Source organism: Trachypithecus francoisi, unplaced genomic scaffold, assembly GCF_009764315.1.
Source record: "Trachypithecus francoisi isolate TF-2019V2 unplaced genomic scaffold, Tfra_2.0 Lachesis_group0, whole genome shotgun sequence".
Classification (NCBI taxonomy): domain Eukaryota; kingdom Metazoa; phylum Chordata; class Mammalia; order Primates; family Cercopithecidae; genus Trachypithecus; species Trachypithecus francoisi.
Genome location: NW_022681453.1, coordinates 68,561,111 through 68,581,457, shown reverse-complemented (window position 1 = coordinate 68,581,457; position 20,347 = coordinate 68,561,111). Strand labels below are relative to the sequence as shown.

General features: G+C 44.0%; 1 protein-coding gene across 1 annotated transcript in view; it reads right to left on the bottom strand.

The window, feature by feature from the left end:
- FSTL1 (follistatin like 1) overlaps window positions 1–20,347 on the bottom strand; it is a 55,483-nt gene that overhangs the window by 4,687 nt on the left and 30,449 nt on the right. The window contains exons 3-10 of the mRNA XM_033211104.1: window positions 14,743–14,847; window positions 12,111–12,240; window positions 11,224–11,256; window positions 9,826–9,956; window positions 5,948–6,066; window positions 4,495–4,607; window positions 4,061–4,171; window positions 901–977 (exon numbers count right to left, since the gene is read on the bottom strand). Coding sequence (XP_033066995.1) covers window positions 901–977; window positions 4,061–4,171; window positions 4,495–4,607; window positions 5,948–6,066; window positions 9,826–9,956; window positions 11,224–11,256; window positions 12,111–12,240; window positions 14,743–14,847 — 819 coding nt within the window. The remainder of the gene's footprint in view (window positions 1–900; window positions 978–4,060; window positions 4,172–4,494; window positions 4,608–5,947; window positions 6,067–9,825; window positions 9,957–11,223; window positions 11,257–12,110; window positions 12,241–14,742; window positions 14,848–20,347) is intronic.

Here is a 20,347-nt window from a genome sequence, read left to right as displayed (position 1 = left end):
AAAATGCACATTGAGAATGATCAATAGATATGAGCAATTACTATTAATAGTAATAGTTCTGTTTGCTCATCAAATATTTCATATCAATAGTTTAGCAGTTCTTATGACCATTACATTCCTTAAAAACTTCTATGTCAGAGAGAAGGCTAATAGAACTACATTTGGTCTACAGACAGGTAATGGAAGGTGCAATATCCTATATTAAGACTATATAATAAGCCAGTAGGAGGATGGGCCAGGAGTTCAACAGTTCCACAGTATGTCAGAGGATCACTATTCTGCTAAGAACTCTTTCCCCAAGGAAGCCTTTAACTTAATGACATAGAACCTGAACAATGTTCTTATTATCTTCTTGAGTCTCTGGGAAGGAGACTCTTTGTTAACCCCAGGCTATTTTCTAGCCAGACTGATGTTGAACTTAAATCCTTTCTGCTGTGGCCCCAATCCACTACTTTCATACTCACTGAGTGCTGACTACATACCAGGCCCTGTGAGACTGGGAGGGTACAATGATGAGCAAGTTACAGAGCCTGCTTTCAGGAGCTCACAGTCTTTGGGTCTGGACACTGGTCATGACAGGATACACACTTCCTTAAACGATGCTCATTTGCAAACCACTTCCACCTCATTTGCAAATGACCACCTGCCTGATTTTGCCTTATGCAGCCACTCACTGAGCTGTAACCTATACCTGTTGAGACCTACTGGGCCCTGTGAGGACTTCATCAGGAAACTGTCTGTATTACAGTTTGATAGTACAGGTGATGGGGTATCACTCAAGATCTACTGTATTGAACAGAGAGTGCATCCTTGGTCTCCTGGGGCACTGGGCAGTGTTTGAGTGGTATAGGGCCTGATGGCAACAGCAACACCTGAACCAGCATGGAGGCTACCACTCACCTGATGCTTCTGGAGCTCCTGGATGTATCTGGTCATCTCCTCCTCTGTCTGGGTCTGGGCCCCCTTCTGATTCTTTCCTGCAAGAAGAACCAAAGCTCAGAGCAGTGGCAGCTGTGGTAAGCCAGTGAGGAATCCGCCAAGATCTACCTAGAGGCTCTCAATTCATCTCCCATTTAACTTGCGGAAGGAGAGGTGAATTACCCACATTTTCTAAGTACGAAGGCATGAAGGGGCCCTGTGTAATTGATACCTCCAAGGTAACACACTGTAACAAAGCAATCTATCCCAACTCCTCTCTGGCTTTTGTTCCTTTAACTGCTTAGCACATCCCTGCCAGAAGCTGGCCCTGCAAAAAAAGTTATGGTAAAAACCTGGATCCTGACACAGGAGATTCCTCTGGGACAATGACTCTCAACCATTCACATACCATCAAAATGTCCTGGAGAACATTTGAAAAGACAGCTGTCTAGTTCCACCTTCAGAGATTCCGATTTAATTGATGTGAGGTGGGACCTGGACACCAGTACATTTTTTACAAGTCTTTCTGGTTGGTTCTAATGTGCAGCCAGGGTTGACAACCATTTCATCTAGCAATGTTTCTCAAACTTGCAGTGATAAACAAAAACAAAAACTACACAGGTTCCCAAGCTGCTCTTTTGCAAATGCTGATTCACTATGTTTAGGATGAAATCTCTATGCTTATCAAGAAGAATGTTGACCATTAGGAAACACTGCTAGGATGTATCTTCCAAACATTGCTATCAACCTTCCCCTCACAGCAGTTTCCCTTGGCTCTGCCTCCACTTGGCTTCACATCTTGATGCCCCTTTCTGCCTGTCCCATTTTGATTTGTGATCTAAGATCAGACTGCTCTCAGGTACTAACCTGAAAATGCCCCAGAATGCTGGCTCCACAAACTCCTCTCAGATCCATGGCCTACACATCCATACGTGCTCACACCCCTGGGGCACCACCATCTAACATGGATTGGTCCATGTTATACCCACACAGAGTTCTGGACTTGGTCATCCAGGGAGGATGAGCAGCCCACAGCTGAGTGGCTGTGGAAATGGGCAAGTGTCCCATGGGGCTGATCATTTGAATTTTGTCTGATGCATGTGATAGAGATTATTATCCAAATGACCGCGCTTATTCTGTAAGCCAACTGTATACCAACTGCCTGCACCTTAGAAATGGAGGGCTACCTTTACAAAGCCAGAACAGCAGCAGTTGGAAGCGGAGAGGTACTGAAGGTAGTTTAGGGAAGACAAGTACAGGATGCTTCATGGTTGAGGCAGGCTAGGCCACTGACTGTTTTGAGATGTTTTTTGTTGGTTTCAGTAGCAACTCTGTTTGTTCTGGAGATCCTGGCTTGGTCTTGACTTCCAGGAACTTGTAGGAATTTCTAGTCTCTAGCCTCTTCCTGTTATTTCACCTGTCCCTGGAGTTACATTGGTTTCCTGTCTTTCCACACCGAAAACAGACTTGGTCCTGGGCAGTGGTAGGCCAGTGATACCTTAGACAGTACTGGACCATTTATACTGTTGGTGTTCTCTAGGATCCTTGTCTAGAAGAGCCTCCTAGTTACCATTTAACCTGATCTTCCTGAACATGATCCTAGGTTCCAGCCAGTTCTTGACACAGTTAACTTTTTTTTTTTTTTTTTTGAGACGGAGTCTCGCTCTGTCGCCCAGGCTGGAGTGCAGTGGTGCAATCTTGGCTCACTGCAAGGTCCGCCTCCTGGGTTCACGCCATTCTCCTGCCTCAGCCTCCCGAGTAGCTGGGACTACAGGCGCCCACCACTACGCATGACTAATTTTTTGTATTTTTAGTAGAGACAGGGTTTCACCGTGTTAGCCAGGATGGTCTCGATCTCCTGACCTTCTGATCTGCCCATCTTGGCCTCCCAAAGTGCTGGGACTACAGGTGTGAGCCACCACGCCTGGCCGACACAGTTAACTTCTTCAATTTTTTTTTTTTTTAAGACAGTCTTGCTCTGTTGTCCAGGCTAGAATGCAGTGGTGTGACTATGGCTCATGGCAGCCTCAACCTCCCAGGCTCAGGCAATTCTTGCACTTCAGCCTCCCAAGTAGCTGGGACTACAGGCATGTGCCATCACACCTGGCTAATTTTCACATTTTTGTAGAGATATGGTCTCGCTATGTTGGCAAGGCTGGTCTTGAACTCCTGGGCTTCCCACCTTGGCCTCCCAAAGTGTTTGGATTATAGGCATAAGCCACTGCCCCTGGCTGATATAACCTAGCTGGTGAAACTTTTGGGCCTGGTTCCAACTGACCTTAAGGCAACTCTGTCGCAGACCTAGCTTCAACACCCTTCTCTGTCTTGCCTCCACTCTGTATGTCCCTGGTTCTTTGCTAGGGCTCGGCTTTGAGAGTCCCTCTTGATCTTTGGCATCATTGTAGCCCAGGACCCAGATGGGACTCCAGTGGTTCCAACATAACCTGTAGCCTCACACTGCCCCCCAAACTCTCAGATTTTTCTGTCTCCCCAGACCAACCTGCACACACCTCAACTAGCTCAACTTTCTCTTTTTAAAAAAGATTACACATCTCTGTTAGTTGAAAGAGGGTCTACAAACATTTTTTCTTTTTCTGCTGGGTATGGCAAGAAGTCATTTTGTCTTCCAACCACTAGAGTCTTTTGCTATTTCCTAAGGTGTTATAAGGATCAATGGGTTAATATGTAAAATGCTTAGAAGAGAGCTTGGCAAATGGTTCTTGCTGAGTAAATATTTGCTTTCACTGTTACTATTCCATTATTATTATTTTAAATTATTATTAAATAATTATTTTTATTTTAACATTTTAATTATTATTATTTTAAATTATTATTCCATTATTACTATTTCCATAATGTTACTATTCCATTATCATTTACTTTTGCCCTGGGTCTTGGTCCTCTCTTATTCCAAGCCTCTGGAGTGACTTTCAAACTGAATGCCTATAGGATAAGTGCTCTGCCCCCAAAGCTCCCCATTTGGGGCTCCAACCTTACAGGTGTGGGTCTGCCAGTTGCTCCCTGGGTTCCTTGCTCCCAGCCACCACCCTCTTCTCCATCATCCCCACCCCAACTTCTCTCATGCTGATTTCATGAAGCTCTCTCCTTGCTGTTTTTTCTTTCTGTCTGAAGCACAGCTCACCGTCACAGGTCATGGCTGTACAGACCCAGTTTCCACAGGCACAGACACAGCGGTTACAGTCCACCTCAGTCTCAGCTCCATCTGCATACGTTTCATCCTCCAGGGCACACTCTGTTGGGCCAGAAATGTGGGGCAACAGTTTAGTTGTGAGGGTGGAACAGGGCATCTTTGCTACAGTCTGTGCACCTTACGTTTTTTTCCCAGACAAGACCTGCCTGTCGCTCAGAAGCACTGTATCTGAGCAAATGCCACCATCAACCTAAAGAATGTGGGGTCCTAACTTCACCATGGGAATAATGGGCTGGGGCCCAGTTTAGAATCATGGGAGGGCATTTTCTCAGCTAGCTCTGGAGAGTTCCACCAATCCTCTCTATCTTGGCTCCTACAAAATGCCTCCATTTCCTACAGCTCTCTATTTCTTAGGTTAGGCATACTCTTCTCAGGAGGGTTGAAAGATGGGTTGAGGCACTTGAGAAACTCTTGGAAGCTGAGTTTCCAATCAGCATTTTCATCAGACAGTTCAATGAGAGCATCAACACAGAGTCCCCTGAAACAAAACACAGGATAAATGTGTTAGCAAGACCTCAGCTTCACTCAGAAGAAGGGAAGTAAGCATCAGGACCACATACACCCAGGGCTTCCATAGGAGGCCAAGAAGATGACTGCTAACTGAAACAGCCTCTCTCTACACTGACCCAACACAACTATTATCCATCCTCACCAGTGCAGGCATCTAACCTTTAGTTTGTTATACTGAATGTCAGATTACTCCAGCTGTTCAAATGTTCCCCTTAAGATGACTAAAGTTTCGTGAATGGTTTTGTCTACTTTGATTGACAAATGTTTTTACTGCCTGCACACCTTCCACTAGTAATTGCCTTTCCCCATGGTATATACACGTCAAGTCAACCAAACTAGGAAAATCAAAACAGAAGAGATATGACAGATGATATGAAAAGAATATAGGATTTGAAAGAATATGAAGTTCAAGCAAGAATCACCATTATCATCATTCTAGAAAGAGATTTTCAGAAAAGCTTTTAGAACTCAGCTCCATTACTTCTTCCTTGGGCTGGATTTGAGGCCTGGCTCAATCACTTACTACTCAAATCAACTTGAGCTAGTTATTCAACTTTTCTGAGCCTGTCTTTCCATCCGCATAAGGAGGTCAAGAAGCCCTCCTTCACTGGGATATCATGAGGCTCAAACGTTGAAATTGTAAAACATTATATAATTTCAGATTATCAAAGTGTGAAGGATTTACAGAACCTATACTTTAAGGTCATAGACTATTATTAAAGAAGAATCCTTCTAGAAACTGTGCAATGTACTTCTTTTGAAAAAAAGAGATGCTTTTCCTATTTTTAATTCTTACTGATGCTGAAACCACATCAAAAGTTTCTTAGCGATTAGTTAAGAATATTTATTCTGGAATAATACCATAAAAGTAGACGAGCATGTATCTGTAACAGTCAGGGCAATTGACATGAAATAGCACTAATTATCTAAAAATCAGAACAAAGCTATTTTGGACCTACAGTTAACTAATACATTAATGTAATTCCTTCAGAAAATTAATCAGTAAAACATCACCCACAACATTCAGAAACAACTTGCCCTGATGTGCCCTTGGCAATTTATTTTAAAATTATGTTCTTCTAATCCTTGCAAGTTCTGACCAAAAACAATAACTATTTGATTAGATATCAGTGGTACTCAATATATTAATTCATACTTTCATAGAATAGAATAGGACAGAATTCTCATTTTGCTTTTTACATGACATTCTCTCACTGGTGGCTCTTTTGCAGGTGGGAAAGGGTTTAAGTCCCCTCTCCTAGGCGGTCTTCCCTTGTGGATCATTCTCTGATCCCTTGTTCCTCTCACCTAAGCAACTTGTTGTTCTCCTGGTCTGGATACGTGGTAATATTGATGGCAGTTTCATTCTGTTCCACAAACTTCAGGAACTCACTGGAGTCCAGGTGAGAGTCACCATTATCAAAATTCTAGAAAGGGCATGACGAGATCATTCAGGAATGTTTTGCAGAACCCCTGTTCCATCATTGCTCCACTCAGCTGACCCGCCTCTGATTCATCTTATTCTTAATACATTCCAACCCTGCCCTAGCCTCAGAGGGTCATGGCAACAAATGCTCTAATCCGTGGGACATGCAGAGAAGGTACCTGTGCCCAAGATGAAAGAGGAAAAGTGCTTGGGGAGAGGAGGCAACCTGAACACGCTGTGTGGCCCTATCTCTGACACTGCCCTGTAGACACTTTTGACTATACCTTTGGGTACAGACCAACCTCCACATATATTCTCAAACCCTGACGAACATGTAACAAGAGTTTAAAGTTGCAAGCTGTGAATCAGAATCTTTGTAGCAGGACCCAGAACATGTTTCTAATGACCTGCTCAGGAACAGCAATGCAGATAACCCTCTGAGCTCACTTCGGACTTATAAGATCATTTCTTGTTGCTTGATTCCAGCCTCCTTGTCCTGTTCTCGGTGCTTAACTTTCACCTTGGTGCCCGTAACTGATCACATCAGTGAGAACTCAGGCAAAGGCCTCAAAGCAATAAGCTACAGACAGGGGTCATCATGCAAAGTTCCTGCTCCTCTGCCCTGTGGGCCCCACTGCAGATGTGTGCACAGGTCCTCAGATCACCCAGCTCAGGCTGTTCGCATGACCCAGCTGGCATCCCACCAGCACAAAGTGAGGGGTGCAGTGAGCTCACACACTGTTCTCTATAGCAAGATGCTAAACTGAGACCTCGGCCATCTGGGACCATTCAAGACACCTAGGCACTAGGTGCAGGAGGGTGTCAAAATCAAGACTGATCAAATTCCAACTTGCATACTGCTGCTCTCCTAACGAGTTTCAATAGCATTTTCCCCTTCCCTCCCAAATCCTTTCCCTAGGCTGCCTCATGCTGCTGCCCTGGGAAAGGATTAGCTTCCCCATGTTACTTTCAAGATGGCTCCCCAGATGGTGCAAGGGATTCTGGAAGAAACATCTATCCAAATTTCTAGATAGAAGGGCAAGATGTAGCTAGCAACTCTCTCCTGACTGCCACGTGTCACAGGTGTTCCACTCTAATGTTGTATAATGAAGGTGTGCATGAAACAACTATTAGGCCTATGCTTAGTACATACTTACCATTCTTGTCCTAATTCCCAGGAACGGGTCTCTGATGTCCTTTATTCACTATACAATTTTCCCTGACGAAACTTCCCTAAGTGTTTACCTTGTGAGGTCTTGATTAAGTAATCGAAAATAATTAAATAAGTTTGGCTAGGAGCCACTGTTAGTAGCACAGGACTTTCTTGAGTTCAAATGTTGCATGTGCTGGGCAAATGGGAGCAACCCTCAAAGACCCCAGTGTCATCAGGGCCTGATGATGGAATGAGTGTAGGGAAGGGAACCGTCCAGCACTAGCTACAGACCCAGTGCCACATGGCCCAAGTGGGCACCATGAACCTGGCAACCACAGTCCAGGCAGCTCTCAAAAGGCAGTGCTGTGTACACACACTTCGGTAGGACTAGAATCAGGCCTGCAGCTGGGGGAAGGTTCAGCTCATGTGCTTTCTCAACTCCTGAGGGCCCAGGGCTCAACTCCCCAGGCCAGAGCTGGATATAGAATCCACAGGAACACAGAATTCTGGTGCCTGCCCCAAAATAGCCTGGAATGCCTGGGGGGTCTGCCTGTGAGGTCCTAATCATGGACCATGAACCAACCTAATTCATTCAGCCTCTCTTCAGTCAGTCAGTTACAAAGACCTAGTATCTCTCTGTGCCTGTTTCCCCCACTCTATACAGGTTGAGCATCCCTTATCTGAGATGCTTGGGACCAGAAGTATTTCAGATTTCAGATTTTGGGAAGTTTAAATATGTATAATGAGATATCTTGGGGATGGGATTCAAATGTAAACATGAAATTCATTTCTGTTTCCTATATACCTTACACACCTAGCCTGAAGGTAATTTTTATATAATAGTTTAAATAATTTTGTGCATGAAACAAAGTTTTGACTATTTTGAATGCTACCCATCACATGAATTCAGGTGTGAAATTTTCCACTTACGGCATCATGTTGGTGCTCAAAGAGTTTCAGATTTCAAATTTTTGGATTAGGAATGCTCAACCTGCATTTGAGATAACAAAACTTTTCTTCTATCTAACTGTAGGGTTGTGGAAAGGCAGAAAAGATGTATGTCATGAGATCTGTGCTTGGGGCTCATCAATTTAAGTCTGGAGACTCTTCAGAGGAGATGGGCTGAGACAGGCACCTGCTTGTGCACAGCAGCTGGGGCTGTGTGGGCTGTGATGACAGGGTAAAGGAGATAAGAAGGCTGGCTCAGGTGTCAGCCCTGGCCATCAGGAGCCACAGGGATTGAGATCATACCCAGATGAAATTAGGAATGGATTAGATTCCAAATTCCAAGAGCATGGAAGGCTCTTTCTACCTGGGTCTTTCTTCATTCTGTTATGCTTTCACCTAAGAAATGGTGACTACATCACTGGTTATGGTGAAAGTCAGATTTTGGCCTTATTCAAATTCTAACTCAATTTGGCTTTTGACTAATTTTGATGTAAGAAATGCCAGCTGGGCTGGGGAGAAATTCATTGGTTCAGAATAGTCTCTTTGAGATATAAGACCTCTCACCAACAGGCAGCTGCTGACCTAGGAGGAGGCAGTCTCCCGTTGAAGACAGCAGCACATAAGACTCTGATAATCATCAGAAAGTAGAAAATTAAACCTGTTTTCTCCTGGAAGACACTGCCAGAGTGTGGGAAGAGGGGATTTTTCTGTCTGTCAGTCATGATCAAGCTTTCTTAGATGCTTGGGTGTGAGAATGCCCTAGAGAAGAGCTACTTTCTCAAAGGACCTTACAGCTTTCAGAAGGGAGCCTGTAAAAGTGAGTTACTGCTGGAGGAGATGGAGATGTGTTGAGGGGAATGTGGTCTAGGTTCTTGGGAATCAAATCTAACAGCAGATGTCAGTGATGCCCGAGGCAGAGTGCCATCGAAGGGCCACTGAAGAATGGTTACAAGGTCCCAAGTGGCCCTTGGAAAGGAGTGTCCTGGGCCCCACACCTCCTATGCTGTAATTGTAGGGCAAAGTCACTGCTCACAGCAGGCCCTGCAGCTACTTTGCCATTCACTCAGCTTTTGAACAGTCACTTTCTTTACATTACTTTTTGTCCCTGTCCAAGTGGAACACTCTGTCTCTTCAACTAATTATGATAGGGAACAGCAATATCTAAGTTCACGAAGAATCTCTGGACCCATGAAATGCCAGTCCATTGATTCTTCTCAGATGAAGAATCTCTCCAGGCCATGGGCAGTCAAGTTAATGACTTAGAGAAATGTCAAACTAGGCAGGAAAGAGGCTGAAGTGGTCCTGGTCTGGGTGCAATCAGAGGGTATTTTGTATTAACAGCCAGCTTCATAAGGTGTCATGGGGAGTAGGGGACAGAGCTTGGCCCTAACTGACAGGTTCTCCAAGACCTTTGTGGCTTTAACTGCCTGAAGGCAGCAGCACATGTGTGTTAGATCCCAAAGACTCCACTGCTTACTCCCACTAATACAGCTGGTCAGAAGGCAACTTGCACGGCTTCAACAATGACATGATGAGGAAACTCAGGGAGTCTATGCAGGTTTACATTTCCTGTGGTCTGGGAAGATGTGATCAGGCAGTGGGAGAAGAAAGCTTCCCTTTCTATGGGCCTGAATAGTCTTCCTCCTACCTCTGGATTACCTTAAAATACTTGTCTAGGATTTCACTGTAGTTGCTGCCTTTAGAGAACCAGCCATCTGGAATGATCTCAGCTTCCAGCCACTGGATGATGCGACGTCGGAGCTCATCACGGTTGGACTGATAGCAAACAACTGCAGGAAAGTGGAGGATGTCAGCTGGAGCAGTCAGGGGAGGACCCCAGTGATATCTGGTACCCACTGTGTGGGAGGATCGGTGCCCACGGAGACAGGATTAGCACATCCAGGGTAAACAACTGGAAAAAGTCTAGCCCAGGATTCAAGCTCCCATCTCTAAAATATTTGTAAAGATTGAGAATATTGAAACAGAGAGATTTTGCTGCTTATGTGAGAAATAACTAGAGCAGAAAAATAAAGGATACTTTCATTAACTTTAGGAAGCTGAAGGGGGAAAAATCAATAAAGCAGCTCTCTTGACTCAAAGATGAGCTGAAATAATACATGAATAAATGAGAATATTACAGTTTTTTATGCCACTAGATTTCTGATTTTCTCCAGTTTCTCCCTTTCTCACCAACTAGGTCCATCCAAACTTTCCCCTACTTACAACTGTATACCACCTACATCGTCCTTTATTAGGAACAAGAGAATGTGAAGCCCATCAAGGGCCATGTCGAAGCCCTGCTCTGGACAGCTGTTGTCCACTGGAAATAACAGGGGCTGCTGAGAGTTGAGTGGATGGGGAAGCAGAGGAGAGAAAGCTTTGGCAGAAGAGAATTCCTGGAAGACAACACATGTTGCGGGTGAAAAGGGCACTGGGCCAGGGGAATGAAAATCTGGGAGTCCTTCCCCAGTCTGCCAATTACCAGCTGTGTGATACAGAAAACTCACTTAGCCTCTTTGAGCCTCAATTTCCTCATCTATATGGTAATTATAGTACGATCTACTTCACAGAGGCTACTATGAGAATCTAAGGAAAGTATGCGCAAAAATGTTCTGTAATTATAAATCATGATAAAATTTTAGTGATCACTAATAGAAAACCACAGAAGTCTTACTGGCACTTCCAGTTATCCCCTTTCAAAAAGAGTTATGCCTTCTATTTGCTAGTCCCATAACATGAGCATGTCTTACAGGATGTTGAAAAACAAACTCAGTGACTGTCCTGTTCATGCAGTTCAATCACTACTCAGGAAAAATGGGAAAACACAGCCAACATTCTGACCCAACCAGCTGCTTCAATTGGCAAACACACACACACACACACACAAATGTAGTTTTTCAGCTTTTCTGAGCTGTGTTGAGGAGTGGCCAGTTCTGGGACACAATTCTGATGCACAGAAGATCTTATAAGCTTGGCAGGGATTGTGGAACACAACATTTCTATCATGAAAAGAATGTCCTCCCTGTGATGCACACAGTAGAAAAAATAGGCACTCACCTGGGCTGGCAGATGGACTTACGGATTTCTTCTCTGCAAGACAAAAAGAGAAAATGTATAATGCAAAGTGAAGGAAAAAAGAAAATTTGTCTGTATTTCTAGGATTACAACTGCTCCACACGTAGAGGACTATTTGTAACCTTTTCATCATTTTGTCTTGAATTCTTTCCTTCTTCTAGGGCCCAGGTATGAGGATCTTCTGTTTCCTGCTTTGTCTGACAATTTAGGGCCACTGAGTTACCCTTCTGGCCTCACACCTCCTCCTGTTGCATTGAGGGGTCACTGGGATTTTGAGAATTCAAATGGAGAATCATTCTGGACAGGGAATGGAGTGGAGACAATCACCTGGGTAACAGCTTCTTGTTTCTTCAAGGAAGGGCAAGACTGAGAGGGGCTGGGCAGGGCTATGGCTTGGCAGGGGGCTGGTATCTAATTAGCAACAAGTGTGGGACTTCCTTCTTATTCTAATGGCAATGGCTTCAGCACAAAATAGAGGAAACAATACTGAGAGGTGTCCAAATTAAAAAGCATGGGGAAAGTGAAACTTACATGCTTTCTAAGAAGGTACATAATTCATTTAAGGAACTTCATTATTGTTACTGATTACTGATAGGGTCCACCGTATTTACTACCCAGCTGTAGACAGTGCTGAAAACCTCCCTGAGGATCTGATACAGCAAACCCTGGGAAGAGGCCTGGGCCATCCAGGGCAAACCCAGCAGGCTCATGAGTGACAAGAGGATGCAACTCCAATCAACTGGGTGCTTTCCACAGCTCTGAGAGGCTGTGGTCATGGTAGAAAGACCACGTGGTCAGCCAGGTCACACTGCTCTGTTCCTCGGCTCCCATGGCTGAAGCTGCCTTGCAGTGGTGAGAACACACCTTACCTTTGCAGTGTCCATCGTAATCAACCTGGATTTTGGATCCAGTGAGGCAGGCATCTCGATGCAGTTCACAGTGGTTGAGGTAGGTCTTGCCATTACTGCCACATACAGGCCTCTTGTGAGGTTTGCATTGCTGAAACAGACCCAAAAGAGAATGTTTGTGCAGTTATGGATATCGACACATAGACACACACACATACACAGAGTCATTTTGTAAGGGGACTCTCCACCAGCAGAGATGGTGCTTCTATCCTACCAGGGCACAGGCAGTCACAGTTCTGGCCAACTGACCCTGTCTCAGTTGCCTATGGCCCTTAGTGCCTATCCTCATCCAGGGTCATCTCTTCTATTCAGTGAAGAGAGAGACACCCTCTATGGTTTGAATGTTTGTGATCCCTCCAAAATTCATGTTGCTACTTAATCCACAATGCAAAACTATTAAGAGGTGAGGCCTTTAGGAGGTGATTAGGTCATGAGGACTCCTCCCTTGTGAATGAGGTTAAGAAGTGAATATAACAGTCTCCCTACAGCATTTGGCCCTTTGGTCCTTCTGCCTTCTGCCATGTGAGGATGCCACATTCAAGGTCATCTTGGAAGTTAGACCAGGCCCTCATCAGACATCAAATCTGCCTGCGCCTCAATCTTGGACTTCCCAGCCTCCAAAACTGTGAGAATTAAATTCTTTTTATTTATTATTTACCCAATCTCAGATATTTTGTTATAGCCGCTCAAACAAACAAAGACAACCGCCTCACCACATCGAATTAGCAGAAAGGGCGTTCTATGAAAAATCAGAAATTTGAATTCTCTGTCACTTTGGAAAAAGTCATTTAATGTCTCAGAAGATCTAAGATCCCTTAATATTCTAACATTCAATGACACAAAACAGCCAGAGCTGAGAGCTAGGAATGTGGAGAGACTGACAGGCAGGCAGGCAACCACATACACACACACACACACACACACACACACACACTCCAATTCTTCCACAGCCTAATTATAAGGATCTCTTGCTTTATATACTATTGCGGGGCCACTTTGTTTTCCTCCTAATCTCAAGCCTTTGTTGTGAAGCTAGGTAGGAGTAAGGTTGCCTGGGTCTTTGTGAAGTACTACAGAGAATCATTATGGACAGGGAAATGGATCAAAGTTCATTTGGAAACTAGCTTATGCTTTGGCTGCTGAAGGTGCCAAGATCACAGGCAAGCTCAGTTCTTTGGACTTCTATGGTTTTTAAAGGGGAGAAGTGGGAAGCAAGTTTAGCTCAGATCCAATAAAGAAAGGAAGTGAAACAAGAAAGAGCAGATGGTAAAAAGAAGCACAGAGCACTGGAAGTGAATAGCAGCCCAACCGCTCCAATTTTAGTTGATGATACCAAAAATACAAATTTCAGTGAACCAATATTTATTATGGAGTGCTCACTATGTGCTGGGAAATGGACAAAACCAAATGTGGTCTCCGTCTTCACAGCATCTCCTGAGACCTTAGGTTTGGTTTCAGCTCACCCACATCTAGTTGTACAATTTTTAGGATAAGGTTTTCAGATCCTAAGTCCAGGCTTATGCCACCACACTGTGGCCAGGTACACTGCCAGTGAGGACCTCCCAGAGCTAACAGATCCCCAGCAGGATCTGGCTGTTAGGTTTCTGAGTTAGAAAACTTCCTTTCTGGGGCAACAAATCAGGATCCTTAACCTGGGGACTAAATTGGTTGTATTTAATTTGCAGAAAGACGTGTTTCCAGGCTATGAGTTGGTTTGACAGAAAAGAGAATGTCCAGGGTATTTATGTTCACTTTGGTGGCAGAACTTGTCAGAATCCAGCCTACAGAAGAAGTATTTATCAAAGGCTCTCTTTGTTTTTTAAACATCAAAAAAAACCTGCATCTCATCTACTGTTTTTAAAAATTTGCATATCCTCTGACCTAGCAAGCTCTGGTGTCAATCAGTGCTACAGAAATAAAGGCAGTAGCATGTAAGGGTATTTGCACAAGGATGTTATTGGTTATAGTGGTAAACAACCCATAGAACCAACTGAATGTCCATTTATGGGAAAATGATAGAATAAATCTAGTTCTTTTATATTACTAAATATTATGCCACTACAATGAGTTAAATGAATTAAAACTACATGTGCTGATCTAGAGTGTTGTCCCTGATAATGAGTAAAGAATACAAACTGTATATATCTATATCACGATCCCATTTTTGCATAAAATAGGGGGAACCATTATGTCTACAGTAGTATATAAACCCTAATGCTTATAGTAACATAGAAAAGAAAAACATGTGGAACAATATGTACCAAATTGTTAACACTGGTTACTTCAGACTAAGGGATTGAAGGGTTATGGGGGAAGATTATAATTTTATGTCTGTGTAAATGTCTGTACTAGTTGACTTATATAAAACAATTCTTATTTTTTAATTAAAAAAATCTTATAAAGCTAAATTAAAAAAAAAATCCATGTATTAAAAATCAGGGACGTGGCATAAAAATTCCATGTTTCTCAGAGGGATGAGGTATGCTTTTATAAAGAGACTGAAATCATTGGCACTGCCTGCTGATGGGTGGCTCCGCAAGGTAGCCACATAGGCCTTGGCCACTGTCCTCTGGCTCCTGACATTAGGACTTACCTCAATGCAGAGACAGGTGGGTTCCCCTTTCTCTGTGACTGCACATTCCCGGCCAGCTCCACAAAACACATTGGCACAGATCTTGGATTTGCTCCTTAGCTCTTCCTAAAACACACAATCATAAAAGAAACCATGTGACTGAGATGAACCCATTAAGGGATAAGCTCATAATGAGATTATCTTTCAGGCTTGGGCTTTGCTCTGGAGTCATGGCTCATGATCTTAAACAGCTAGATGTTGGGTCTTAAACAGCTAGACGTTGCCTCCAACAGCGAGTGCCCTACTCCCAGACACTGCTTCAGCCCAGGTTCAGGTACTTCTGAGTCCCTAATATGTTTCTCAAAGAGCAAGAGTTCCTTTCTTGCATGCTTCCTTTCTCATAAAAATGCTTATTAAGCACCTATCTTATGCCAACACTACACTAAGGGATGGAGATACAAAGGACAGATCCTGTCCTCAGGAAGCTCCATGACTCTCAGAGGAAACTCACAAAGAAAGAGACATTTGGAAAACAACACAGGAAGTGCAAGAACAGGATCACCAGGGAGCTGGAAGGGAAGGGGAGGGGGAGGGGGAGAATTTTTTAGAGGATACTTTCTGAAGATACTAGGCCTTAACTGCTTCTTAAAGGATGAGAGGAGTAAGTCAGGCAGAAATGGAAACATTGTAGAGAACTATGACTATCTGAAGGACCCAAACCTGACTGAATGGTGTTCAAGGCATTATCATCTCAAAGGGCAAAAAGAAGGATGGCTAAACCATTGGAAACGTGGATCTGCTATATTTGCTACGGTCCCATTTAGCCTCTGCCCATGTCTGCCACTGGCTTCAAGATTAAGAGGGCTAAACTGCCTGATAGCAGAACTATTCTCAAATCATTTGCTAGTCAGGCATTTCCCTGTTCAGACATGTGCAGCAGAACTGACAAGGCAGGGAATGGTCTCAGTGTATGCACCTGAGAATGTGGGGGTATTGATAGGCACTGATCTGTTGGTGGCTCATCCCTTCCCTCCCATTCACTGGCGGCAGAAAGCCAGCCCCACCTCATTCACCACTCAACCCAGGGGTAGTGGTGGTTACATGAAGGAGAATGTGATTTCCCCAGCTTCTCATCCTGACTGGCTGGGCAGGCAAAATCATGAAAGACCTCCAGGCCCAAGGCTACTGGGCTAGCACTGGCTGTGACAAAACCAACAAAGACTGCAGGAGGCACAATGGGGTCATCGGGCTGGCTGTGGTAAGGCAGGGATGGAACCCAACAGTCCACCCTCCAGGCCATGTCTACTACATTATGCAGAGACCTCACACCCACAAGTCTTGTAACAGTACAATTCTTATAGTTGGTGAATGTTTTATATTCAAGATTAGGGCAAAAAAGGCAAAAAGAAAGTACAGGCTTTCGAGCTGAGGTGCTGTATCCAATACAGCTAGTCTGCTGCCACCCAGAGGCTGCTCTGCAAACTCCAGGTTATTATTTTCTGTCCCAAGCCTGCTTGCTGGTCATGCAGGGCTCCCATTGGTCTAGAAGCCGTTCTCATGCTCACATTTCATTGGTTCACATGCTGTGGATAAACCAGTTCTTTTTTGAATGTTGCTAAGGCGAATTCAAGAAAGCTAGCAGGCGGGGAAGAAAGAGGAAGTAATTCCCAGAAGTCTGCGGGGATTGGAGAGCTGTTGTTTTCCTAAACAGAGAGTGGAGATAAAAATCAAGGATATTCTCCAGGCAGGGCCATCTTGTGGAAACTGCCTGAGAATGTAAGGCAACACGAAAAAGGAAGAGGAAAAGGTTTTTGCTGACGAGTTGTAAAAAACCTCAGATATGTTTACCTTCTCCTCTCCCAAAAAACGACACTCTAGCCAAGGGATACAGACAAATATTCACCCCCCTGTGGGTGTGTCCCATGAGTTATGGACACACAAATGCATAAAAAAGCATGCTCAGACACATGCCTGCACTCAAATACACCCGCACACAGCTCCACAGGCAAACACCCACAAACCTCCACTCACTAGTCTCTGTCCTTAACTAGTAATTTTCATTCTTTAAGCCTCACATGTCCTCATCTATAAAGTAGGGGTAAATGCCAGCCCTGCCCTGTGGACATTCAGTGAGATACATTTGGAAGTACCAACTGTAAATCAAGCTGCCTATGAAACCTGTTATTCATGGGAATGCCTTATAGAGCTGTTGCAGAAAAGCCTGTGGCATGTATGGAACCTCCTTTTAACTTATATTGGTGTTTTTAGTAAGTATCAAAAATAGATTGAATTCAATCAAGTCATTTTTCAGGAATAGTTCTCAAAAATCCATTTGAAGAAACATAACTTTTGAGTTATAACAACTAATATTTGAATAGTACAATTAAGATTTACAAAATGTTTTCATACACATGATTTCATCTTACAGGGAAACCCTGCAAGAATAGGTATATTATTATTAACCCTATTCCATAGATGAGGAAATTGAAGACCAGAAAGGTCGGATAACTTGCCCAAGGTTCCAAAGCTAGAAATGAGAGGAGCTAGGATTCCAACTCATATCTTCAACCACTGATAACTAAACTCCCATTTATAAATACCTGGCATCCTACTAAGTTATTTTTATTATATGTGATTTAAGCTCCTCAATAACTCCCTAAGTTAGACATCACTAGCTCCATTTCACAGGTGAGCGGGCTGAGCCTTAAATAACTAGAAAGTGGCAGAGCTAGAATTCTGCCCAATCTAAGGGAAAGCAGTTTATATTTGATTTATTTTCATATCCAGATGACATAAGGAAATTATGACGGGGGTGTGAGTTGCATAATTAGCAAGTGTTGGGAGAATGTGCGTTAAGAGTGCGTCAGAGATTTAGATTTAAGTTACCCACATCCCACCTCTATTCCTTACTTGCTGGTCGTGGGCCAGGTGCTCTTTTTAAACCTCAGCTTCCTCAAGTGAAAACTGGGAGTACTGATTCTTAGAGGGTTGTTGTGAGGATTAAATGGGATGTACTGCAGGCAGCACAGTGCCTGTCACACAACTGAAAGTGGCTATTACTACAATGGGCAATTTATTTTCAGACAACTTTCCCACTGAGATGCTGTCACTACCACCTTGGGCTGTCATGTCCCGTTTTTCCCGGTCCTCCCTTGCACTGCAGTGATAATAGAGAACAGAAGGACTGACTAAATAGAAAAAACAAAAGGCCCATTTGAAGAGCACACAGGGAAGGGGGGAGCCACTAGTTACACAATCATGCCTCTTTGCAGGTGACACGTCTGTCAATAGGTGGCAATCTCTCTCTTTGTCTTGCACAGCCCAGTGCCGCAATGCAGAAGCGCAGTGTTGGCTCCTGCAGCTCCACCCAGCTCTGTCCTTGGAGCCAGAAGTGGTGCAGGAGGTGGAAGAATAGGGTGGCTGCCCCACAAATACGGGTAGGAGGATCTACCAATGTGGGGGAGGTCTCACCTGCAGCCTCATAGCCCTCCCCAGTGATCCCCATTCACAGGCATGCTTTAATGCAGAAATGAACAATGAAGAAAATTTTCTCCAGAGAGATAGCTTTTGTGCCATTGAAAACCCTTCGCCAAGCCTCATCTTCTCTGGGAGTGGGAGTGTCAGGTGCATCCCTGAGGTGCCTAGAAAGTTGCTTAGGGTGGTGGGTGGTCTTACCCATCTGCTGAGAGACTGATTTGGAGTGGGGGAAAAGAACACCTTGAGAGGGGTTGAACATGCTCATGGGTTGGAGTAATGGCTGCCTGGTGAGGAGGGCTGTGGTGAGGAATGGGGAGATGAACAGGGTGACAGGTGATGGCGGGGAAAGGGGTGGCGCTCGATGGCTGACACGGGAGGTTCTCCACAGCAACTATGAGCAGTGAGAACCTTGGAAGGTTTGGGATTGGGCAGGTAACATGATGGATATGGTGCTTTGGAATGTTAATTTGTGTCGGGTCCTTTCTGAAATTCTGATTCAAAGTGCAGGGCAGCCTGGATGGAGAGAGGCTGCAAGCAGGAAAACTGGCCAGATTTAAGACTGTAATCTAGTCGGGGATGACAAGGGCCTAGGACCCAAGGCCAATGTTAATTTTAGCACCTTCAGCTGAGTGAGGCTCTGCAGATATCTCTGTCCTCACAACCTCTGTGCAGGTCTCTGTATTTTTAGTCCCATGTAACAGATGCAAAGGCATTGGAGAGTCAGGAAAGCTCTGTGATGCATGGAGGCCACATAACTAGTGAGAGCTGAGTCAGGAACAGAACAAAGGCCAGCCGGATTCCAGAGCCTCAGGGTTCCCTCTAGGGGTACAATCAAGGCAGTGAGCTTTGGGGAGGGGGGACAGTTCCAAGGGCTGGCACAGGGTGAGGTCACAAGGTACAATGCAGTTCTTGTAAATAGGACTGTTTGCTCTACCACTGTAATGATTTTAGGAATGAGGTCCCAAACCAGTATGAAGATTTCATGTATGCATAGATGACCACATTGGCACATGGATGTTCTCTAGGAGTATGAGGTTATGGGCAGGTCCAATATTACAAAAGTATGAACCTATAAGTCTAAATGTACCTGTGAGAATGTAATTGATTTGAGTGGGGGTAGAAGGTGTGTTCTGGAAGTGTGGACACTCAGACATATTGATAAAAATCAACAAAATATCTGCCTGCAATGGAGAAACATCAGATTTCTGGCTTTATCCTTCTGCATCATCTTCCTGACTAGTCTCCATGTTGTTTTCATTTCGTGTGTTGCAAGCCAAGCTCTGGAGATTTGGTCTCATTAATTTTCACATTGCAAACTCCCTTCGGTAGAAGACAGACTGGGAACATTCCCGACTTTTTACTAGGTAGAAAGTATCTGAGCAATGGTCAGCCATTGAAATAGCAATAATGATACTTCATACTTGCACAGCAATTTTGGTTAATCTGTAATTTTTACTATAATTTTTTATTCTTTTTAGATAGGCAGGCAGGGGATACCTGTGAGGCCCTTCCAGATTTAAGATCCTATGGTGAAAATAAAACTGAGGCTCACAGCTACATGTGACTGGTCCAAGATCTCACAGTTGTAGAGCTGAGGCCTCCAGACTTTAATTCAAGCCTCTTTCCATTAAACCACTCTACCTCTTTACAAATCAAAGCTAGGAAAGGTGTTGTCTTGAATCCAGGGTCTTAAAAAATGGAAATTATTTTTGCAATCAAAAAAGATCCTTTGCAAGCAAATGGAGAAGGAAGTTATTTGCAAAACCACCAGTAGAGGTGATCGTGTATCTGAGCCTCTGGGCCAACCAGAATTAAGTCTGAACATAAAACACACGTTGAATGTTTAAAAAGAAGTCTTCTGAAGTAAAACAATTTCTGGAAGAACAGCGTGCTTTGGCAGGGGAGGAAGCTTATAAGCAAAGCCATAAAACTGTCAGCTTAATATACCATCATTTCACTAACATGAAGTGGGTCGGCTCTGTCCCCTCCATACTTTTCCTCTTTCCAACTTTTTTAAAAAAGCACAGCTCTACTTATGCCAAGGTGGAATTTTGGCTCCACTTGCCACTATTCTGTGACAGAGTGGCTTTGTTGACGTGAGAAAAGCTCTCTTTGCTTTGCCAGAATTAGTCATGGAAACTTCACAGGA